The 23,372-nt window shown below is 36.6% G+C and overlaps 2 protein-coding genes across 10 annotated transcripts in view; both read right to left on the bottom strand.

The window, feature by feature from the left end:
• The window catches only part of LOC6031318, a 39,828-nt gene extending 31,355 nt beyond the window's left edge, over positions 1-8,473 (bottom strand). For 2 of the 7 annotated variants that reach the window (XM_038255486.1, XM_038255493.1), the window contains exon 1: positions 8,288-8,465. The gene's annotated coding sequence lies outside the window, so the exon portion shown is untranslated. Of the gene's footprint in view, positions 1-3,341; positions 3,513-8,287 lie in introns of those variants that run through there. The other 5 variants (XM_038255488.1, XM_038255492.1, XM_038255489.1 and 2 more) reach the window with 5 other exon arrangements.
• Positions 8,474-12,420: 3,947 nt separating this feature from the next.
• The window catches only part of LOC6031321 (MTOR-associated protein MEAK7), a 33,390-nt gene continuing 22,438 nt past the window's right edge, over positions 12,421-23,372 (bottom strand). For all 3 annotated transcript variants that reach the window (XM_038255494.1, XM_038255495.1, XM_038255497.1), the window contains exons 3-9: positions 22,419-22,603; positions 22,128-22,355; positions 21,881-22,068; positions 21,419-21,759; positions 21,129-21,355; positions 13,640-13,822; positions 12,421-13,574 (exon numbers count right to left, since the gene is read on the bottom strand). In XM_038255494.1, coding sequence (XP_038111422.1) covers positions 13,461-13,574; positions 13,640-13,822; positions 21,129-21,355; positions 21,419-21,759; positions 21,881-22,068; positions 22,128-22,355; positions 22,419-22,556 — 1,419 coding nt within the window. In that variant the 5' untranslated portion in view covers positions 22,557-22,603 and the 3' untranslated portion in view covers positions 12,421-13,460. The remainder of the gene's footprint in view (positions 13,575-13,639; positions 13,823-21,128; positions 21,356-21,418; positions 21,760-21,880; positions 22,069-22,127; positions 22,356-22,418; positions 22,604-23,372) is intronic.

The following is a 23,372-nucleotide window of genomic DNA, read 5'->3' as shown; positions in this document are numbered from 1 at the left end:
GGAATAACCTTTTTTTCAACAAAATTTCAATATTTATCCTGTTCAAAACCAAAAAAGGCACATTTACTATGTTTTGCTGAAAATACCTATGAATCATAAGCTATGTTTTGCTTACAACTTGTAATTAAGAAACTAATTTAATTGATAAAAAATACAAGTAAAAAATTCCCAAAAGAATCCGATGACGCATTCCGCTTCTCGGATCAATCTCATTTTTAAATCACTTTTTTTAAATAATATTAATAAAACAATATTTACAAACGTTTTTGTACACGCAGAAAAATAAGGCATATTTGAGTGCTCAAACTCAACCCAATTACGAGTCATCTCTGCGATACGGCTTTACGCAGTAGGCCTGGCCGCTTGAACGCTTGTGATGTTTCAATGCATTCTAATGCAATGGCGCACTACAAATGTTAATAAATGACAAGAAGAGTGCTAGGCGTCATCGATACGGAGGTGTGACGCGCTGGAGAAATGTCGTGTGTGATCTGCTGCTTGTTTTAATCGCGTTTTTAGTGCAAATTTGGGCGATCTGCCCTGCTATATTCGTGTCATTCGGTCGGTTGTGGTGGGCTTGTTGTGAAAGTGATGGAGTTTGCCGGTTTTCTTGGATATTATTCATTTTTTGAGTGATTTTGTGCTAGGTTTTTTGTGCAATTCAGGCTATATTTTTTTGGGACGCTCGTCGTACGTGAGAGAAGCGAGCATGATGGTGTTGGTGTGGCCGAGGCCCAGCACAGATGTGTTCAACTTGCATGCAAGTTCGGTGTGTGTAGTCGTGCTGAGAGATAGGCTACACCCTTACCAAAAATCATGATTTTTTGAGTTCCAAATCCCACTTTTCATACGAATTTTTCAGTTCAACCCATATAACCATTTTTATGGTTGTAGTACCTGAACTCAAAAAATCGTATGAAAAGTGGGATTTGGAACTCAAAAAATCATGATTTTTGGTAAGGGTGTAAGGAAGATTGAGTGTGTTGGCTTTTAAGCGGCAAAATGTGATGGTGTTGGTCAGCCGATGACTCCATCATCTGTGGGGTCCGACGGGTACTCTGTGGTGGTGTACGGAAGAGAGTCGTAGTGGTATTTTCTGACGTTGCGTGGCGATGTCACAACAATGTGTGCGCCAACAAAAAGAGATATTTGTTGTCATCATGCTGGGCGGAGGAAGCGTGCTTCCGGGAGCGAGCGGCGTTGAGAGACGCTGGAGGAGACGGACTTGGATGTGCGGACGGCGACAGACAGCGCTACGCTACGAGTGGTGGGAGGATCGGGTGAGTTCGTTTTGTGTTGGATGGTGGTGCGCGGGATAGGTGGTAGTAACTGCTTTTAGGTCTCCCACTGAAACGTCAAAAAAAAAAAGTGTGTTGCCAGATGAAATGAATGCCTTCAGCTTTCAGATATTTCGGATGATTCGTTACAAACATCTAGTTACAGCAATCGGTAAATTTTTTTATTTATTTTTTTTTTATGGTTTCAAATGCGATTTTTATTTCTTTGAACTTGTCGCGGTTAAACTTTTGGTATTAGAATTAATACAACACACAATCACTGTCCATTTTACGTAGGATATTCAGTATTTAATAGAATTCATGAGTCATATTTAAATTTAAACAATTTGAACGGGAGACCAGTCAGAACTGAGTATTTTGAGTTTAAAGTTGAGAATTAAAATTTTGTTAGATTACAGTTTTATCTTTCCACAGCCGGCTGTCTAAGATAAAGCTTTTGAGTCGCACTAAATTTCAAAAAAAAAACTAATCGGGAAATGTCTCATCAGCAGCATCCAATTGCATGCCTTGAGAATAATGTTCAATCCATATAATATAACAACTTTCACTAAACTAAACGGGAACTGTCTCAACAGCAGCTTCCGATAGCTTGCCTTGAGAATAATATTTCATCCCTTAATATTATTTATGCCAATGGTCGTATCGCTTGCTTAGGGCGAATCCCAGACCTTTACCTTTCACAACAACCAACTCCACGCGACACTTACGCAACCTTGTTGTTTAAATTCTATCAAATTTGGTCAAGCGGTCAATTTGATCGAGTTCCACAATAGGGTTGGGAAAAAGAGCCTGCGGTTTCGCTACCTTCTTCTAAGTAAGTCAAGCATCAACATTTCCCGTGCTCCTAATCCTTATTCCTCCCCGGTGAATGGTGGAGATGGGAGCGGCCGGCAATGGATGGCTCTCATGGTGCTGCCTGTCCTGTTCTGGTAGAATTGGTTTTAATTCCCTTTAATCAATTTCTAAGCAACCTGGGCTGGACAATCATCATACAAACATGACGAAATCCAGTCTGCAACCCGCTAAGATCACCATCTCCATGCGAATGCGAATGCGAATGCGAATGCGAAACGCAGAAAAATAAGGCATATTTGAATCAACAAAACGTTTTGTTGATTTGAAAATCAAGATTTTTGTTGAATCAACGCTAATCGTCAATGCAACTTTATTAAGAATATTTTTTAAGACACTTTAAAATTTTTACCAAATTTTGCTGAAAACATTTCATAGTGCATTGCATATCATAAATTGTTAAAGTTAAAGTTAAAGTTCACTATTATAATTAATTCGTTCATACATTCATTTTGTTCAGTATATTTGGAATGAAAAAAAAATTTCAACGTTTTAAAGACCAAATAATGAACATCAATTGTGTCAGTAGGTATACATATTAAGACGCAAAGAATCATATTTTATCCTCACCACTAGTTGGATTCACCGGAATTTTTATGTAGCACTGTGGGGCGGTAAAGGCAGAAAGGTAAAACAAAGCAAATTTTCATGGTCTTTGCCACACGGCGCGCACCACCGATTCTCACCGAGAGGACGACCAAATTTATAAATAAACCCCAAACGGACTTGGCGCGGTAAAAACATCAACCAACACACAAACACACACACACACACACACACACACAGTTCCTGCCTACGATGCACACGTCCAAAGACTCTGTGGTGTGGTGGAAAAACGATGCAAAATCTGCTCGCTGGCAGGGGGAAAATTCATGGCTTTTCCACCAGGACGGTGATTTGTAGCGCACCAGTCGAGCTCATAAATCGTTGTTTTTCATCGCGGAATGTCCAGATGTGGCCAGCGCCGGGCCGTGGCGGTTCAGCTCTTGCGGAGAGACCCCGCGGTCAAGGATTTTCATCTGCCGACCTGGAATTCGACAAGGACGTCCTTTGCGCTTTTCCTCGACTTCACTTGGCTGGGGCGTTTCATCTCACGGATTTTCATCTCTTCGGTTTTTACCCTTCACCGATAAGGACACTGATAGCACATGAATTTTCCTCAATTTTCCGACACTCGCACAAATTTTTCACCTTCAAACTTGTCACCCAGTTGAAATGTTCACCATTTTCCATCAATTTTCACCTAGCACTGGTCCAGCCAACTTCAAATCCTCCTGATAAAAGCGAATTCTTCCTAGCGAACCTTGCAAACTACCCGCAGCGATTCTCGTTCGTCACTAAACTCACTCACTGCTCAGCCCCAGCTCGAGCTCACGCGATGATGATGAACAAGTGAGCACGAGCAGTATGTTCCTCACGGGCGGCGCGAGAAAAGTGGAAAAGTGGGGAAAACTCTCTCTCTCGCTCTCTCCCTATAGGGCGCCACACATTCAACGAGTGTTCCGCAAACAAGTGGATGTAAACACACGGCTTGCCATTTCTCATACGGCACGTGCGAGTACGAAAACAATCCGTTGATGAGAGAGAGGGAAAGAGAGTTGCTCTGCAGTGCACACAGACACACACACACACACACGCGAGAGAAGGTTAGAGTTTCCATAAATCAAAACAAAATTAATTTTTATGCATTACTGTTTTACGAAATTATTGATTACTCCGTTTACTCCGTCAAAACCATCAATATTTCAAAATAAAAATAAATTAAAGCCAAATAATAAAGAAAAAAGTAAAACAAATTACTTTAACCAGTGGTTCTCAACCTTTTTCATTGCATTCCCCCCTTGGCTCATTTGAAATACCTTCATTCCCCCTCCCTCATTTTTAACTATTTTTTGGTAAAATTGAATAATTAACATAATTTTGTATTTAATAATTAATAATTAAAGATTGATGTTTTAAAATCATGAGTAAACGAATCATACAAAAATTTTGAATTTGTTATTGCGAAACAATCTTAAACTTTTGTTATTTTCAATTCGTTTGATTTAATTGAAAAAGTTTTATTTAAAAAAAATTACAGACGTAGGGATTTAAAAACAAGCTTAGCTTAGCTTAGCTTAGCTTAGCTTAGCTTAGCTTGGTTGACCGTACTCTAGCCGAGCAAAAAACTCGCAAAAGCTAGGTTGGCGAAAAAAAAAAAAAAAAGGTTGGCGCCGATGAGGAAAATAAATGCGTCAGGAATGTGCCGAATGACACATTACCATTCATTTTTCCTTTTGGTCGACTCCTCACGATCAACGGGGGAAGTGGGGGAGGGATTTGATGATTGGATACCCTATAGAGATGCCTAAGAACTTAGACGACCTCCAAGATATCCGGATTTGGAAGGGGAAAATGGGATACTTCACCGACGAATGAAGTAGTAGGCTTTGGTTGGTGAATATCATGAAATTTAAAATGCAGTAATAAAATAATGAAAATAAAAAAATAAGAACGCATAGCTTCAAAAAAAGAAAATTAATTCTTATATCTTTAGGAATAACAACAAACAACAAATAAACACATAAAACAACAAGCACAACAACAAAAAACTTATAAAAATTTATTTAAACAAATGTTTGATTTAATCAAACGTAATTAAAAATGTTTTGTTTTAAGATGAAAAAAACAAAGGGGTTTAAAAAAGCTATACGCAAAAAAAAATAATTCTTATATCTTTAGGAATAAAAAAAAGTAAAAAAAATGATGGAAAGAGCACAACAACAATAAACATACAAAAAATTGTTTTTAAGCCTGACAGAATTCAATCTTACATAAATTATTGTGAAGATATTATTTTTTTAATTTTTATTTTCAATTGAAGAACTGTTTCTCAACAAAAGTTAAACTTTCAGTTTTTTTATTACAAGAAATTTTGTTTTATTATTCAGCATAAACCTCACCAAAATTCCAAAAGAAAATCAAATCAAACAGTCACTAAAAATCTTTCCAATGTATTTTAAAGAGCACCTGGGATGGAAACGACAGCAAAAACACAAATAAATGAAAATTATCGTGATGGACAAACTGCAAAAATAATCCAGATTTTTTTCAATAAATTTATTTCAAATATTTTTAAGAACCGATCAAAATTTTCTGACTCATATGAAAACATAAAGGACTACTAAGAAAGTATCAGAAATTGATTTAATTCTTGAAAACCCGTTAGAGACATTGAATTTCTTTTGCATCCTCATTCCCCCCTAAGAATGCCCAAATAATAAAATTTGATACCTCCCGCTCTCGACGGTCCCTTCAATATCGACTGCGAGAGGATTTGAAAAATTTATATTTTCATGAAAGCAGATTAGCAAATATTGCAATGTGTAAAACTTAAATGAGTAATTCGGTTTTGTGGTTTCCACAACATTACCGAAGATACGGAAGAATCTAACTTTTGAAGTTCTTAACTAAACTGCCCATTTTTCAATAGGACCTCCAAAACAGATCGAACCAATACGGTCAATTAATTTTTTTACAGAATTCGGTAAAGTTTACTGACGTGAGATAGAGCGTCCAATTTCCCGGGGTTACAAAATTCCCGGGAAAGGGAAATTTTCAACAAATTTCCCGGGAAATCCCGATAAATTAGAAATTTACCGAAAATTTTTCTGATCCTGGTTTTGATTAATATTTTGCAACAAAATTGTTTAGAAAAGCAACTATAATGTTCAAAATAAGTGTTAGGTTCAATTAATGCCTTGGCTGCTTGTAAAAAACATACAACTTCAAGAAAAAATATAAAAAATTCTATAAGCTGTCTTTCAATTCGTTCAAAATATCAAAAAATAATGATTAGTATTTTGTTTTGATAAGGATTTAATTTTTTTAATCCCAATGTTTGGAAAGTGAGTAAAATGAATACATGCTCCAAAACGATAAAATTGCTTTTGAATACGTCTCTGTCACCAGTTTGAGAGAATATGATAAAGAATAATATTGATAATTTAGTTGAAATGAAAAAAAAATCATGCTGCAAATATGTTTTTCATGGCAAATCATTGAAATGAAAAAAAAATAGAAAATATGTTTTTCATGACAAATATTTTATCCAGAACAAATCTTACTGATTTGAGCTCATGAATAAATAGATAAGCCTAAACCCACCTTAAAAATGTGCTATTCACTTGAAATACCATTTTTATGTAATCACAACTCTATGTTTTCAAATGTTTGGAGCGAGTATTCGATATACATTTGCATTTTTTATGTAATACGATGTAGTTTTTTTAATGATTGTTTAATGATTCGGCCTAATAAATGACTTAGGTTTTAAGAATTTTCATATCAAAAAAAGTAGTTTAGTAGTTTTATATTTAAACCTGTTACGTCCTTGGTAGCTCTAGTGCTCTAAAAATTTTCAACTTTTAACTGTAATGTCTCGAACACTTTTAAGCAAATTAAAATTTAATGATACCCATTCAATTTTCCATAAATTTGGTCATGGTAAACATAACGTAAAAAACAACTCAATTTTGATCTTTGCAGGAAGAAGTACCTCATTTTCAAATAATATAACAACAATTTTTGTTTAAGGGGTTACATACATGTAGAAAATCCAAAATTTCATATTTCAGAAAATTTAACAAATCCATTTAAAAGATGATTTTCAATAACTCCTTAAAGTTTCATGAAGATATTTCATGATTAAACTGAGTAAGAGACGATTTACGTTCAAAATTTTTCCATGCACAAAGGGAACTGACGAACTTTGCGAGCGTTTTTCTCTGAACACCGAGTTGATTTGCGGGTGCCACGATATCTCGAGATGGGATGGACCAAATTGGTTAAAATTTGAGATGAAGACTTGCAAGACATATCCCGTGTGCATGACGAAGCCCGATTTTGAAATTTTGATTTTTAAATAAATAAAAAAAATCAAAAACTGACGAGTTTTTATATGAAAAACATAAAAATATTTTTACCTTTCTTCAAACAAACTTTTTGAAAATCGGGCTTCGGCCTGCACACACACACACAAAAATTTAGAGCCGATTCGGTCAAAGCAGTGTGGAGATATCGTGGCACCCGTTTTTTGAAACTGCCAACTTAAAATGGCTATATCTCTATACAACCAAATATCTTCAAATTTATTTTGATAATAGTTGAAAATATATATTTTAATGCACTTAAAACAGATTGAAAAAAAAGTTTAAGTGTGTGCCCAAACCAACCTCTTACATTTTTGTCGATTTACATGTATGTGTTCTTTCATAGTTCTTTCATTATTTTTTTGTAAGTTTTAACAAATGTACCAAAAAATTAAGAAAATGTACTTCCCCTTAAATTTCGGGAATTCCCGGGAAATTTAGAAATTTCCCGGGGAACGGGAAATATTTTTTTTCGGGAAATCCGGGATTTTTTTTCCCGGGACGGGAAATTGGACGCCCTACGTGATCAAAAAAGAAAGTATATGTTTACTACTCCACATTGTCCCGTTAATATGATTTCTTTTATATCAATTTTATCTACACAAAAACTGCTCGTCATCATTCTTCAAGTCACCCTACTGCACAAACACCCACACTCAGCATTCAAAAACGTGCTGCTCCACCACAACACTACACGAAACACTCACAGCCGCAGCCCAAGCACATGTCACCATGCCCGCGTGAAGAGTGAATCGTCGTGATAAAGAGAGGGTCACACATCTCACACACAGGTTGCTCACTTTCTCTCGTGCTCTCTTCTTGGATAGAATCACTGCCGTTGTGTGAGTTTGGCGACCACCAACCCCCTCCACCTACCCTCCACATCTCACTTCGTCACGATTTTCCCCTTTTTCCTCTGCCTTCGCACTCCGGGAGGGAACATTTTTCCACCATCAATTTTTCATCCAACACGATTACTGATAATGAAAATTGAGCTGAATGGTGAACGGATAAGCCCTGATGAGCCCGGATTTTCCCGGAAAACTGCACCACCTTTATTTTCCTTTCGCTCTTTCGATGGTCAACCCACACTGCAGCTCAGTGTGTCCTTCAAGACATCGACTACCTTGAGAGCAACTTTGGCAGACCTGGCCTGGACGCGGCTCAGCCAGGAGGAGTCACTTTCACCAAGGTTTTCCCCACACGGGACGGACAAATTCTATTTACCCAACTTTTCCAAACCACCACCCGCCGACACCATTCAAGTGGTGCCAGATTTTCACTAAATTCCTGCGAGGAAAATATCCGTTTTCCGACCAACCTGCAAACCGTCACCAACTTTCCCGATTTTCCCGACGACCTGTCCGAGACGACGATGGTGACGATCACGGAGTCTCTACGCGAATGAGGCTGACCACCACAAATGTAGAAATTTTCCAGGTTATCCAGCATCGGACATGCGCACGGGGACGCGGCCTTCACGACGGCGGCAACGGCAGGCTGGCAGCGAGAGCGAGGCAGGAACTTGTTCCCTGTGTGATATGGCCCAAGCAGCAGCAGCAGGTTCTCGGCAGTGTTGGCGCTGTTTTGGCGTGGGGCAATGTGGGGTGATGTGGGAATCCTTGAGGAGATATAGATTTTCAAACGTAGTTAATTCAAATAATTAAATATAGAGATGTGATCAAAGAAAGCGAATTTCTGTTTCAGGTTCTTGGAATCGACATTTAATTGAACAGTTATGCGAAAGCCTTTATGCATAATTAGGGCTAGTGATTTTTCACGGCAAAAAAATCGGCGTGCCGATTACAAAACATTGAAATATCACGGCAATTTCACGGTACTCTGAAAACTTCCCAACACAATTGTAAAATGTGTTCTTTGAGAATAGTTATGAAAAGAAATGTGTTTTAAAAGTTAGCAATATCTTGAACATACAAAATAAAAACCCCGGACACAAATTATTCAACTGAAAAAAAAGTTGTTTTGGATTAATTTTTAGAAATTTTAAAGAGTTTCCGTCAGTTAAAGTCATATTTCAACTATGTATTCTAATTTAGTTTAGATTTTAGAAGTTTAATTTGCTAATCTCCAAACAGGAAATTTTCAGCTTGAAAAATCGCTTTGATTGGATGCTATATATATATAATTAAGTATGCTAAAATCTTAAGGCTCTGAAAGGCATCATTTCCGGCCGTTTGGCGGCCATCTTTGTTTAAAAAAAAACATTCAAATCTTGATTCAGAAAATATCAATTAAAAAACGGATTTCTTTGTGTTGTTTGTAAATAGAAGCGTTTTACATTTAGCGATATTTTTTTCAAAAATTCATTGCCCCAAGAGTGCTTCCACTCTATCTACAAACTTAACGGATGTTTAACATTAAATTGTATAGGTTATATTAGCATTTTCACGATCAATGAAATTTACTCTAAATACACGGAAGAAGTGATCAGTGTTAGGAGTTCAAACTATGGACGCGAAATTCACTCAAAAAAAATGCCTTATTATAAATCTTTATAGTAGGGAAGAGTGGGGAGACTTGATCCCCTTTTTTTGTATCGCATATAACTCTGTCAATTTCTCACAAAACTATGATCTTTTTGCATGAATTGAATGCTGAAACATTCAACTATGTATGTTTGGCTGATAAGGGTATTTCATCAGATAAACTCTTCGAATAATGCCAAGCGTTTTAAAAAAATATTTTAAACCGGCATTTTCAAAATGTTGGGGGTAATTTGATCCCCCTTTCAACATTTTGAAGAAATCTTAAGCAAAATGTTTCTTATTCATCCAAACTTTTAATTTTCTATAAGATACAGCAATTTCACATTAAACCTGTACGTTTGTGTTCAAAATATAACAAGTTTAGCATGTAAAATATTTAAAAACTTAAAATTTTCTTTTTTAGACCAAAATTGAGCATGTTTACAAAAGCTGGTAATTTTTGTTTACAAAACTTTTGAAAAATGGTTCAAACTGCAGTTAGTTATGTACAACTATACTAAAGGAAACTATGTACGAAAACCCAGCCAAATTATTTAATCTTGAGGCTGATTCCAGTGACTGTAAAAATGCAGGGATCAAGTCTCCCTAAACGAACTTTTTTAAACAATTGATTGTAAAAATAGTATGACGATAAATTTAACGTCAAATGCGTAAGGGTTTTGGAGTTGATATGTTTATCAAACAATTCATGTATAAAACATATATTTTTTGAATAATTTTTGAGTGTTTTCTATACTTATTAAGCACTTCTTCGAAAAATGTGTGTAACTCAATCTAAACATTTTTAATTTTTTAACTTTGTTTTCTACAATGAGTTTTAGTCAATTTCGCACAGCTTTCTAGAACAAAGCTAATTGTTTTACCCACATGCTGACGAGATACAGGCTCCCCACTCTCCCCTATATAGTTCAATGAATTTCGGGTTAATATTGTAAATAAATATGAGCAAATATTGGAATTTGAAGCACAGTTACAACCCAACTTATAATTCGGATCTGCAAAAAGTACTGGGAAGATAGTTTTTCAATGATTGGGGAACTATTAGCTTGATTTGTCAAAATTACGTGGGTAATTCTCCGCCAACTCACACAGCAGTTGCCCCGACCCCTCTTCGATTTGCGTAAAACTTTGTCCTCAGGGGTAACTTTTGTCCCTGATCACGAATCCGAGGTCCGTTTTTTGATATCTCGTGAAGGAGGGGCGGTACGACCCCTTCCATTTTTGAACATGCAAAAAAAGAGGTGTTTTTCAATAAGTTGCAGCCTGAAACGGTGATGAGATAGAAATTTGGTGCCAAAGAGACTTTTATGTAAAATTAGACGCCCGATTTGATGGCGTACTCAGAATTCCGAAAAACGTATTTTTCATCGAAAAAAACACTAAAAAAGTTTTAAAAATTCTCCCATTTTCCGTTACTTGACTGTAAAAAATTTTGGAACATGTCATTTTATGGGAAATTTAATGTACTTTTCGAATCTACATTGACCCAGAAGGGTCATTTTTTCATTTAGAACAAAATTTTTCATTTTAAAATTTCGTGTTTTTTCTAACTTTGCAGGGTTATTTTTTAGAGTGTAACAATGTTCTACAAAGTTGTAAAAAAAAAAAAAAAGCAATGTAATCCACTTTAACGACCCCCGGGTCTTTTGTGGTCTCTGTGAGTCACTCAAAACCTCTTTTACGCAAATGGACCGACGTTTTACTTCCCCATCCGATAGAAGGCGTGGTCAGGCAAATCTCGTCTCGAAAAATGCCACCGGGTCCGTCTGGGATTGAACCCAGGCCATACTGGGATTCAGAGGCTACCACGCTAATCACTAAACCACCGGACCCGGCACAAAGTTGTAGAGCAGACAATTACAAAAATTTTGATGTATAGACATAAGGGGTTTGCTAATAAACATCACGAGTTATCGCGATTTTACGAAAAAAAGTTTTGAAAAGGTTGGTCGTAGTCGATCATGGCCGTTCATGGTCACCCGCGACAGACACGGACGACGAAACAAAGAGAAACGCAAAAAGTGACGTGTGGTAAATATTTTGATTTTTTTATAATTTTGGAGGTTGCACGTTTGACATTGACATTATGAAAGGTGTCATCCATAAAGTAGGTCACGTCTAGAGGAGGAGGGGGGGTTGTCGCAAGTGTGACAAAGTGTGACATGGAGGAGAAAGGGGTACGTGAGACTGTGATGTCAGGCTAGACTATCTCTTAAATACTGAACATTCAGTCTTAAAATATAGATGAAAAAAGTTTGATGTTTGATAAATAAACATAACTCATAAATCAAACACGATTCAAGGCTATAAAAAACAGAGTTTTTGATGATAGATGTAATATGATTAAATCATCAGATTTTCAAAAATAAAACTATTGATGGAGATTTCTATCACGACCGACAACATTCAACAAAAAAAAAGCTTTCTCGATTGAACTCTGAATTTAAAAATAATCCTTTTAATAAATAATGCTAAAATTGTAAAAAAAAAAACAAGATGGTAGGGGGGGGGGGGTCCGAGCAAACGTGACGTACTTTTCGAGGGGGGCTCGGAGTCAGCGTGATAAAGTGTGACATAGGGGGGATGGAGGGTTGATTTTGGCCGATTTTAGCGTGACATACTTTATGGATGGCGCCAAAGTTGAACAACATATTTTCTAAAATACTGATGATATCTGTATGCAATAACTGTAAACGTAATATCAATGGGTCCGTGGTCAACTTGTTCTAGCGGAACCCAAATTACTCCACAAAGCGCAACCCTTGCTTACCTGATGGTTTCGTTATCAAAACCAGCGACATGGAATGGCACAATTGATGGATTTCGGATTTGAACTGCAAATACGAGCTGTTGTTCCTTTTTAAGGTTCACTATAATTGTCTTCACATCGGGTTTTATTTCCTCTCTCTCTCTCCTCTCTTCCTGTTGGGAGTTTCAAACGGTCACATTTACTTCAAGTCACACTGATTACATTTTCCGGCTAATGATGGTTTCTCTTACAGCTAAGCTACTTTTACTGAGCATCATCGTCACAATTAACTTCAGTTGGAAAAAAACGTAAATTTAAAACTGTTGCACCTCACTTTCTTCGTTTTCTCAAAATTATGGCACAACTGAACGAGAAATCATTCTGCTGAACTGAGCTTTTGTGTGCGCATCAAATGCTGCGGTGCAGTGCGCTAAGCGTTTTCAAAGCAGAAGCAAGTCTCAGGGAAAGTGGCACTTTTTCAACGATTGATTGCATTTCTCAGAGAATTGCTCTGCGGTGATTAACAGAAAAGATGGACGAATTCGAACCCAGAGTTCTATATATTTACAAGCATCAACTTCTAAATGTAACGAATAAATTAAAGCGATTCAATGAGCTCGGCATTCAAACTAAGTTTGTTTCTTATCATCTAACCAACATGGAACGATTATAATCCCATTAAACTCACATTTATATGTATAGCTTCTCGTTTAACATTAACTAACGCACGATAGATTTGCTCTCATCGTGCTTTTTTCAGCGGCGTGCACTAAGCGCACTCTTCTTCTTCTTCTAATTTGTACGGCTCTCGTGAAAGGTAATTAACGCAAATCATACTCGTGTGTGAGTGTGTGTGTGCCTTACAAACGCCAGATGAGGAATAAAAAGACAACTCAAAATCATTCGTTGGGAAAAACGTAAAGATCAAGTGGAGTTATACAATTCGCACGTTGCAGTCTCTCAATTCACAATTAACCCACAATTCAATATTCTGCCCCGTCTCGCATTTATAAATATTTTCCAACCCTTAAAAGATCTAGAGAAAGTTAAAATTAAACGTGTCCAGCACGTCAACCAGGTTGATCTGCGGCTCACGAAACTTGGAATTTAACTGTAACTGATTTCTGGCGTTCGGTCTCAACCTTTAATCCTTCGGCTCCTCCCGGTACCCGTCCGAGTACTGCTCGCGGCCGCTCATCTTCAGCATCGCCTTGCTGTCGGCGTTCCCGTCCAGCACGGACCGCACGGAGCTTTCCTCCTGAAGGAAAAAAAATAGTCAAATTTGTATTAGCTTACCAACTGATTCAAGATAAAAGTTTATACCGATTCGTTCTCCTTGACCGGCTTGTCGCCGACGCCCCACACCTCGACGTTGCGCACGGTGAACTTCTTTGTGGCGCTCATCTGGAAGTAGCCCTTATAGGTTGTGCACGACTCCGAGCACTCACCCTCGCCGTACTCGCTGTCCAACCAGAGGCCCCAGTAGTTGTGCTGGCCGCCGAGACCCTAGAATGCGGATTAATAATTTTGTTTGAATCTGTTGATGAATGACCAAATTTAAAAACCATTTATTAAAAAAAAACGTTTTTTTTAGTTGAAAATATGCAAAACCCAAAGCCTTAAAAAATCATTATCATTGTTTTTTTTTTTGTTTTTTTTTTATTCATATTTTTAGTGTCTATTTCAAATTTTTGTCTGTGTTTTCACATTTTATACTTATTATGACCAATTAGCAAAACATTAGCAAAGACACATAGAACTATTTATGTATGTATGTATGTATGTATTAGTACCCCCGTCTTGGCAGGACTTGGCCATGACCACAGTATGTTTCAACTGAGACGGTTTGGTTAGTAACCGACTTATATCTTAAGGACCTTAAAAGCTTATCATTATCTATCCAACCATTTGTTATGATATGATTAAATAGACAATGACATTCATGTGACTTGGGCCAGGCGATCCACGACTCCCTCATCCAGTCCATAAAATATATGAAGGCCCTGGGAATATTTTTTGAGAGGGGTTAGTATTTTTTTTGGGGGGTTGTTTGGCGTTTGAAATATATGTTAATATGGGTTATATAATATAATGAAAACAAATAGAGATTATATAATGTATAACAAATAATAATACAAGTATCAATATATGCCATAAGAACTTTACAAGTTGTTTCGAAGCATTTATTCATTTTAATCAACATAAATAAATAGAATAACTTATTTTGGAATGAAAAAAAAACCGGATCAAAAAAATTTAATAAAAAAATATGGAAAAAAGAAAATCAAGGTGCTCGTAAAAGTAAAAGCTGAAAGAATTGTAATGGCTAGGTAACAAAAGCTTCGAAACAGCTTTTAAAGCCTAAAATTGATACAACTGTCCCAATTTTGGAAGCAGGAATTTTATAATGCCATTGAAAACAAAAATAATTCGCAATTCGCAATTTTCAGTGTAAGAACGGGCCTTGACCGATCTTATGCACTAGGTTCCCGACGAACACGCACTGCCCTTACACCTACATCTCACCCTTGCTCTGAGTCAGTACGAGCAGCACGCTAGAACACGCTTTGAGTGTTCGTGCCAGGCATGCACACCTTCTTTTCCGGTTACGCATTTTAACTCGGCCGGGGGTGGTACATTACGTAGGGTTTGATGTAAGTATAAGCGCCTAACCATTTATAGTGTGCCTATCAACTTTCATTAAAGCAAAAACTGTTATATTTCTAGTTTGAATTCAAAAACTATTTGTTATTTTACTGTATTATTGTTTTCTCCTGAAATCTTCCCTATTGTTGAGTCGTGTTAATCTGTTGCTATTTCTTTTGTCGCGGTGTTTTGTTACAATATTTTGGTCCTAAGCATTTTAGAAAAGTTCTGCAAAAGTACAATAGTAATATTGGTGTTAATCCTTTAATCATTCCATAAATTAAGTAAGGGCTCGAACCCTACTTGTTTGAAAAAAGGGTGAAGATTGAAAACAATAGACAGTAAAAGAGAATATATTTTATAAAAATCAAGAATCAATAGTAAGAGAATGATTATCGTATTTTAAAGAATAAAAATGAGAAGCTGGATGTATTAGATGTAAAATAAGACAATAGTTAATAAATAGAGATACAAAACAAGCTTAGATTATAGTAATGATAATTTATAGGACAAATAAAGAATTATTCAAATAAATAAATTCGCATAAAATCAAAAAAGATTAGGCAAATGATAAATAGACCTGATATTACTAGTACATTAAGGAAAAGTATATTTTTAAGGTTACAGCAGTATCAATTGGTAAAAAATAGTGGAAAAGCTTTGAGAGATACGACAATCAAAAGTTAGTAAAATCAAAATCAAATGATGGATATTAAATTGAAGAATCAGTAAAGAATTGAGAATCAGTAGAGCAAACTAAAAATAGGAGATAGGTGGTAGCTGAGAATGAAGAGAAGAGAAACCCCGTTGTGCGATGTTTCAGGTACATCCACAGCAGTTGACTCAACATACTGCGAATCAAAACAATACCGTCTGCAATCACAAATTACTTCCCTTTCCCACATTGTCGCGCCCCTTTCTTTTAGCCGTCTCGACTCTGACCCGCGGTGGTCAAAGGTTTACGATCCGTTTCCACAGGCCACCAGCTAGGTCATCATGAAAACCAAGCCAACGTGGAGGTAAGAAAATAGGACACTCGCAAGGAACCAGAGCTATACTGTTCTGATCAAGATAATTCGGATGATCTAACAGAACTACGGATGTAGTTAGTTGCGCTCCTTCCAGGATGTTCCTTACGTGGACGTCAACCGAAGAGCACGCAACAAGGTCAGTGCCATTGCATGCTCTTAGGTATCAATCCTTGGCCTGCTTGAAAACAAAAATAATATATAAAAACTAGGCAGAAGACAATCCTATGAATTGGAAAAACTTTAAAAACGACAATTCATTCAGATGAATAATTAAATCTTGAAAAACTTCTTAACAAAAATACTACTGATTCCAAAATCGTGACATAACAAGAGATAACTACCGAATTTTATTAAAAAGACTCTCAGATGGTAAATCAAGTGGTCCTGAAAAACAATGGTGTTAGAAGTTTTTCAACGCAATTCGAAATATAGAGAGTAATGGTATAGTGGTAATGTAATAATGATAAATATAATAAATGTTAAATATTAAATTAAAAAAATATCACAAATATAATAATAATATAAAATATATAAATATGTCCTCAGATCTTAACAAATGTTTCAAAGTTCAAACCGATCAATAAATTTAAGAAAAAAAAAATAAAATAATTTTATTCTACAACTAATTCTTGTACTAAATATTAAATAAACCCATATAACTTATTCTGACTTGGAACTTGGATAAGAATAATAAATGCAATTATACAAAAAAAAAAATTGATATTGAAAATAATAGTTTTAATAACACAAACACAATGTCAGTGCAAAGAGAATAATATGCAACGGCTGAAGCCAAACATTTTGGGTTGTAGAGAACAAAATCTTCGGAACAGTTGTCAAGGTCTGGTTTCAATATCATGTGGACAGTCTATAGTCCCAATTTTGGCAGCAATAATTTTAAACTTTTGTTAAGAAATTAAAAAATACATTAATAATGGCAATAAAAATAGTTTTTTTAAAGCGCAATTCATTGCATGACGTAGTTTAATTTTGGACCCATAGGGTTATCAATAAAGTTTCCCTAATAAAATCAACAAATAGCAACAACTTAACAAAAATATTATTGATGCCAAAATTGGTAAATAACAAAACACAAATATATATATTTTTGTAGTCCTTTCGCTGGTTCCATTAGCGGCCTGAATTTAATTTTAAAATTTATACCTGTAACCAGACAAAGCTCTATCGCATAGAATTACAAAAAAAAGATTAAATAAATATATGCCGTTAGAACTTAACAAGTTGTTTCGAAGCTTTAACTCTCAAAATCGTATTCAAAATAATGGAAGCAATTTAACGCTCGTTTAGGTAGTTATACTTTTTTTAATATCATAAAAAACTTGCTAATAAATTGCAACAGCTAAAGCTAAAACTTGATTAGAGAGAAATTAAAAGGCTGAGAAGAAAAACTTCAAAACAATTGTCAAACCTTATTTTAATTGATTATATTTGTCTCGATTGTCGAGATGCTTAAAACACTCTTTTGTATTTATGTTTATCTGTAAACACTATTTATCAAATTTAATATTGTTTCCAAAATCGAGACAAAATAAGAAACACAATTATTTTATGAATGTCGTCTCCCTTGTGAGCCTGAAATCCAAAGTTATATATTTGTACCTGCAATAAGACATATTTAAAAACAACTATTAAATGTAACTACAAGAAGGATAAAAAAATGTAAAGGTAAATTTTAGATAAAATATAAAACCTGTATCTATATTTTTACAACAAATTTTGTAAGGTAATTCAAACTATCAAACTGATTTCAAAACACTGACACTAAGTTGTTTCCAAATTTGTCACAACCAACAATCAAATTTAAGACACAGCTTATTTCTACATAAAACCACCACCAGCATCATGCAAATGTGTACAAATTCCACACTCGAGACTGTTGGTGGGTTAATCATGCTACATCAATAAAAACCAACATGATTATCAATTCTCCAAAAAAAAAAAAATAAAAAAAACATGGACTGTTGACTTAATATGATACATAAGTTTAGGAATGAGACCAACAATTTGACACAAACCGAATGTGCTAGAATATAAGAGAGACTTCATACATCTCCGCAAAGATATTTGACATGAAACGAGCTCACCCGATAGAACATAGTAGGCCTCTCATTTCTTCTTCGACAACTAAGTTGCGGGCGCCTGCAGCACACCCATCTCGGCTTGTCCTCATGCTAACAAACGACCACAACTGGAACGGTACCTGAGCCAGGGATCTCTTCATGTTCACAATTTGGTTATGCATAATTTTTTATAATTCACTGTTAAACAAAAAAAAGAAATCATCCCAAATAGTTATGATGCTTCTCTGAGCGACTTCTGAGAATTTTCACAAGACTCTTTTAAATCACTAAAACTTTGCCAGCAGTAATTTCACCACACCCCAACCCCCTCCCCAAATCAAAGCAGCTCACTATCACTCGTACCGCACCAAACCGGTTTCTATGGTTACGCGATAAACAAAATTATGCGAAGCAAAAAAGTGAAAAAGTTGAATTGTAATTTCAGTTCATTTGATTTAAACCACCATTTTCTTGTCCAAGATTCTTTGCAGCTCAGATACGGCAGAATAATCCTAACCCAATGGACAACACACATAAGATCTTCGTGGCACTTTGCTCAACAATCCGCATTTTTCACACTAATTTCGTTAAAACTCGATAAAACTATCTGAAAGGTTGTACATCTTATCAGGCCAGATATAGCAAAACTTCCACAAGCCGGTGGACAAAATTGAGCAAAATCTTCATCTTCAGCAACCGCAACCACACAATTTTCTTCCCAATTCGACAAAATTTCCTTCAGCACAGCCACACAATTCTTCAAACTTGGGAAGAACACAGTATCTTAAAACCGGGTAGTTGACCCACGGAACTGTCCCGCCGGAAAAAACGAACCGAAAAGCACCACGATGAAAATTTCTAAACGAGGAGAGGCCAAAAAAACGCGGAGCGAAAATTTAAGTCGACCGATCACGGCCAAGGATTACTGCGATCTCCCAAAGACACATAGAACTATTTAGACCACTAATACCATAATGTTCTAAGGGCCCTTTTTGAGCAATTCCAGCTCAAAACAGGAATTTTTCAGGCGCTTTTTCACTCGACTTTCTCCAATTTCAATGAAACTTTGTAGACATGGTATCCTATGCTTTTATAAGCCATTTTTGTGTATACGGAGCCGGTTGCACTCGAGAATGACATTTGAGAAGAGCGTAAGTTATTTATTTAAATATTGCTGTATATCGGAACCGTTGCTTCATATCAAAAAGCGGTGAAAGATAAATAAACTTGTAGAAAATTGGACATGCTTTTTGGAAAAAAAAAACACGTAACTTCTATATATATATTTTTTTATTTTTAGGTTTAAAAGTAACATTTCTAGAGCAACACGAGAAAAGGGCGGATATGCATTTTGACAGTTTGAACTGTTTTGCTAATTCTCAGGTTAATTTTAACTTTTTCATAAAACTAAAAATTTTAAACGAAAGCTGGCCTCTCCAGCCACTTGAAAACACTGCGGGTTTTGTTAAATAGTTACATGTTGTCTCGGAATTTGCAAAATAGTTCCAGCTGTCAAATGCTTATGCGTCCTCTTCAAATATTGCTCCAGATTTGAACGTGAAGTCACGTTTTATTTCGTTTCGTTTCGTTGCAAAAAGTCTCACAAAAAGTTCAGGAGGGTATGTCGCTCCTAAAAAAATTAAAAGAAACCGTTTATTAAATCTATTCTCCAAGTTTCCTTATTGATCTTTGTCTTAAGTCCAATCTTTGTGAAGATACAGTGGTTTAAAAAAAATAAAAATGGTAAAAAACAGGGGCATTGTTTGGTGGTGTTTGACCATTTACAGTAGTTGTTCGGTAACTGGGCGTTGTTTAACTGGGCTGCTTTTTAACTGGGCGCTCGATAACTGGGCCGTAGTCCAGTTAAAAAGCAGACAAAGGTCAAAAAACCAAAACAAACCAAAATGAATAAAAAAAACTTCTTTCAAACTTTTGTATAATTTCAAGTTACAATTAAAGAAAAATGAAAAGAAAGCATTTTAAATTAATTTGAGTAACTTTTATTTTAATATTTCATCTGGAAAATAATATGCATCGGTGGTCCCCTCGTTATTTTTTGCTTAGCCCAGTTAACGAGCAACATTCGGTGACTGGGCTACGTTCTCAGCCCAGTTACCGAACAACTACTGTATATATGCCAGATTTGTTTTTTCAGTACCGGAAATTGTCTTACAGTTTAATTTTGTTTTTTTCTTTTTTTCTCTTTTTTTTTTGAAAGACACACCATCTTGAAATTTTTATGAGTTTTTTGAATATATTAGCATATTTTCTTTTCTGCATGTTTTTTGATAATCAAACATTGGCCAAAACATTTATATTTCCGGCGAATATTCTTTGAAAAACAATACACTGAATTGGTATTGATTACCGTCATCTGGAGCGAAACGGGACACATGGGGCGAATTGGGACAGCTGACAGAACAACAAAAGCAGTATACATCATTTTCCAAATTTTAAGCTTTAAGTAGTCCTGATTCACCCCAGTTGTCCCACACCGTTTGAAGTTTAGATATTTTTGGCTTTTCAGAAAAAGCACTTAATTTTGAACTAACCTGCAACATTAACGCGAAAATTAAGGATAGTTTACAGACCCCTTCCCTTCTTAAGACATAAAATTCAAGTACCAAAATGCAACATATTATCTACTTCCACATCAAAATTGACGAAAATTTTCGATAAATTCGTGTCTGCCGCGAGCTATGATCAACGATTTTTTCAAAACTTTTTTTTCATGAAATCACGATAACTCGAGACTCGCCAATCCCTTTTGTTTATACGTCTTTTTTTGTAATAGTCTGTTAAAGAACTTTGTAGAACATCGTTATGAACGAGTTATGTTTTTTTTCGACTTTGCAATACAATGAAAAAAAACTGTTGTATTCCCCTCTACCTTCAATAAAGTGTGCAATGTTTTTGATGTTAGTTTGTCCCACGATGTGTTAAAGTCTAAGTTTTTATCAGTGTTGAGACGATTGTTTTAGTTGGTAGTTTTAGTATTAGGTTCATTTGGGCAAAAAGTGCCTGTTGAGGAATAAATAAATTGGAAATACTCACCAGCCCGTTCGGCATCGTCTGCTGGTGCAGGTTCAGATACTGGTAGTGGTCGTTGTACCCGGACGCACTAAAGGTGCGCATCTTTGGCCGCAACGTAAACAGAAACGACGTATCGTTGCCCAGATAGTTTGGCCCGAGGGCCCACGATTCCGTTGCGTACCCGCCGAAAATGTACCCGTTGGAGTCCTCCACGATGAGCACCGTTGGACCCTGGTCAACGATGCGACCTGGAAGAGGGTGAGGATTTCGACTGAGTTTGGTTTTTATTGATTTGAAGAAGGTTCTCTTACCCAGCAACGTGGAGAAGCTTTCGCCGTGTATTTGGGACGAAAACAGGAAACGCCACTTGTTCTGCTGTGCCGTGGGCAGGTTCGCGTTCACAAACAGCATCTGGGACAGGTCGGTGAAGGCGGGATAGTCCGGCATGTACTGGAGTCCCTCGCACAGCGGTAGCATCGTGTGCAGCACAACTTCTTGCTGGGGGACGTGTTCCTTGCGCTTGCTGGCCTTGCTTTCGTCCCCGTCGGCATCCTTTCGCTTCTCGTCGGAGCTGTTTTTCACGTTTCGGTAGTTGTACAAGTGGGAAAACACGTGTTCCAGCATTTTGAGAAAGATGGGATTTAGACCGAGCCTGTTTTGAGGGGGGAGAAAAAAGGAAGGGTAATTATTCTTCAATCGAGCGTGAACGGAGATTGATTCGTGTGCTATTAAATTTGAATTTTGGAAACTTTGACAAAGTGAACTCTTCTTACCATCGTTCGGCGTCCGCCCGCGTGACCTTCTGGGTGCCCTGCTGTACCACGTCATAGGCTAGGCTCTCGGCCAGCTTCTGGATACACTCCTTAACGATTCTGAACCCACGGGACTCCCACGATTTGAACTCCGGTCCTCCCTCGAGCCTTATCGCACGCATGTAACTGCTGACTACGGCCTCGACATACTGAAAAGAGATTAACGGATTACCAAAACAACAATTTCAATATTCTTCATCTATCAAACCTCTTTGATCAACGGGTACGCAATCTCGGTAGATTCCGAGTCCGGCGATTGGCCCAAACTACTGAGCAGCACGTTAATTCGCTCGTCCCGGGTCCCACGCACGGTGTAAACGTAAAGTTCGGCAAATCGCGGCAGTTCCACGAATCCGGCTCGCGAACCCAGCGGTCCGAACAAAAAGTTCGTTATGTACTGAGCCAGCCGGGGGTCCATCTGGGAGCCCCAAAATTTCTGTACGCGAATAAAACCACAAATTAGTCCGGCCCAAAAAGTCTAATCGACAATGAAAATTACCATCAAATCTTCCTCCTTGCATTTGTCGGAGTTTTTGCTGACCAAGCGGAACGAGCTGGCCACCAGCGGGAGTTCGCTTTTCTCCAGCATCGGACACTTTTCCGCCAGCTTGGTGCTTGAGGAGGCGAGGTTTCCCATTGTAATTGTACTTTATTTTAGACGGTTTGTGTGACTAGATTATGTTACTGCAAAAACACAGAAAAGAAAGGAACATTAGATCAAGAAAAGGACAGAAGCTTTTTTTGCGTTTAAAACCAATTTAAAACTGGGGTCTTCAGCCAAAACTAAACAATTCTCTACGCCAATTTCTTAATTTTTTTTTTGTATTTTCAGATTTTGCTAAAACTTTGTATTTATTTTCTTTATATGATTTTCATGATTTTGCCTTAGACCAATAAGGACATTTTGTGTAATTTGTTGGCCCGTATAAGCACAGAGTACTCTGTGATATTAGGCTCCATACAACTACAACAAGCTGTCATTACAAAACATATAAATACAAGATTTTATTATCTTTCGGAGGAATTTTCAGAACAAAGTTTTTAGAGGAATTTTCGACAAAGTAGGATTGATGAATTTTTAAACTAATTTTTAAAACTTCCAATTTGTAATCGAAAGGCATTTCACAAAAAAAAAACGTTACTTAATCCACCTTTAGGTGGTTGGTGCCTTCCTCACATTCATAAAGTGAATACACTACACAGCGTATAAATAACACTTATTTTTTCAAAATATCGGAGATCAGGCCTCAAAAAAAGTGTATTTAAAACACTAAAGTACTTATAACTTTTGATAGGGTTGTCAGATCTTCAATTTTTTGGGCTCGTTGGAAAGGTCTTTTGATTACCTATCCAACGATGGGTCGCATAACAGATCCGGACAACTTTTTAATCAAAATATTTGAGATCCGGCTTCAAAAAAGTGTATAAATAACACTTAAGTGCTCATAACTTT

This window comes from Culex quinquefasciatus, chromosome 2 (genome assembly GCF_015732765.1).
Source record: "Culex quinquefasciatus strain JHB chromosome 2, VPISU_Cqui_1.0_pri_paternal, whole genome shotgun sequence".
Classification (NCBI taxonomy): domain Eukaryota; kingdom Metazoa; phylum Arthropoda; class Insecta; order Diptera; family Culicidae; genus Culex; species Culex quinquefasciatus.
This window is presented reverse-complemented; position numbering and strand designations above follow the sequence as displayed.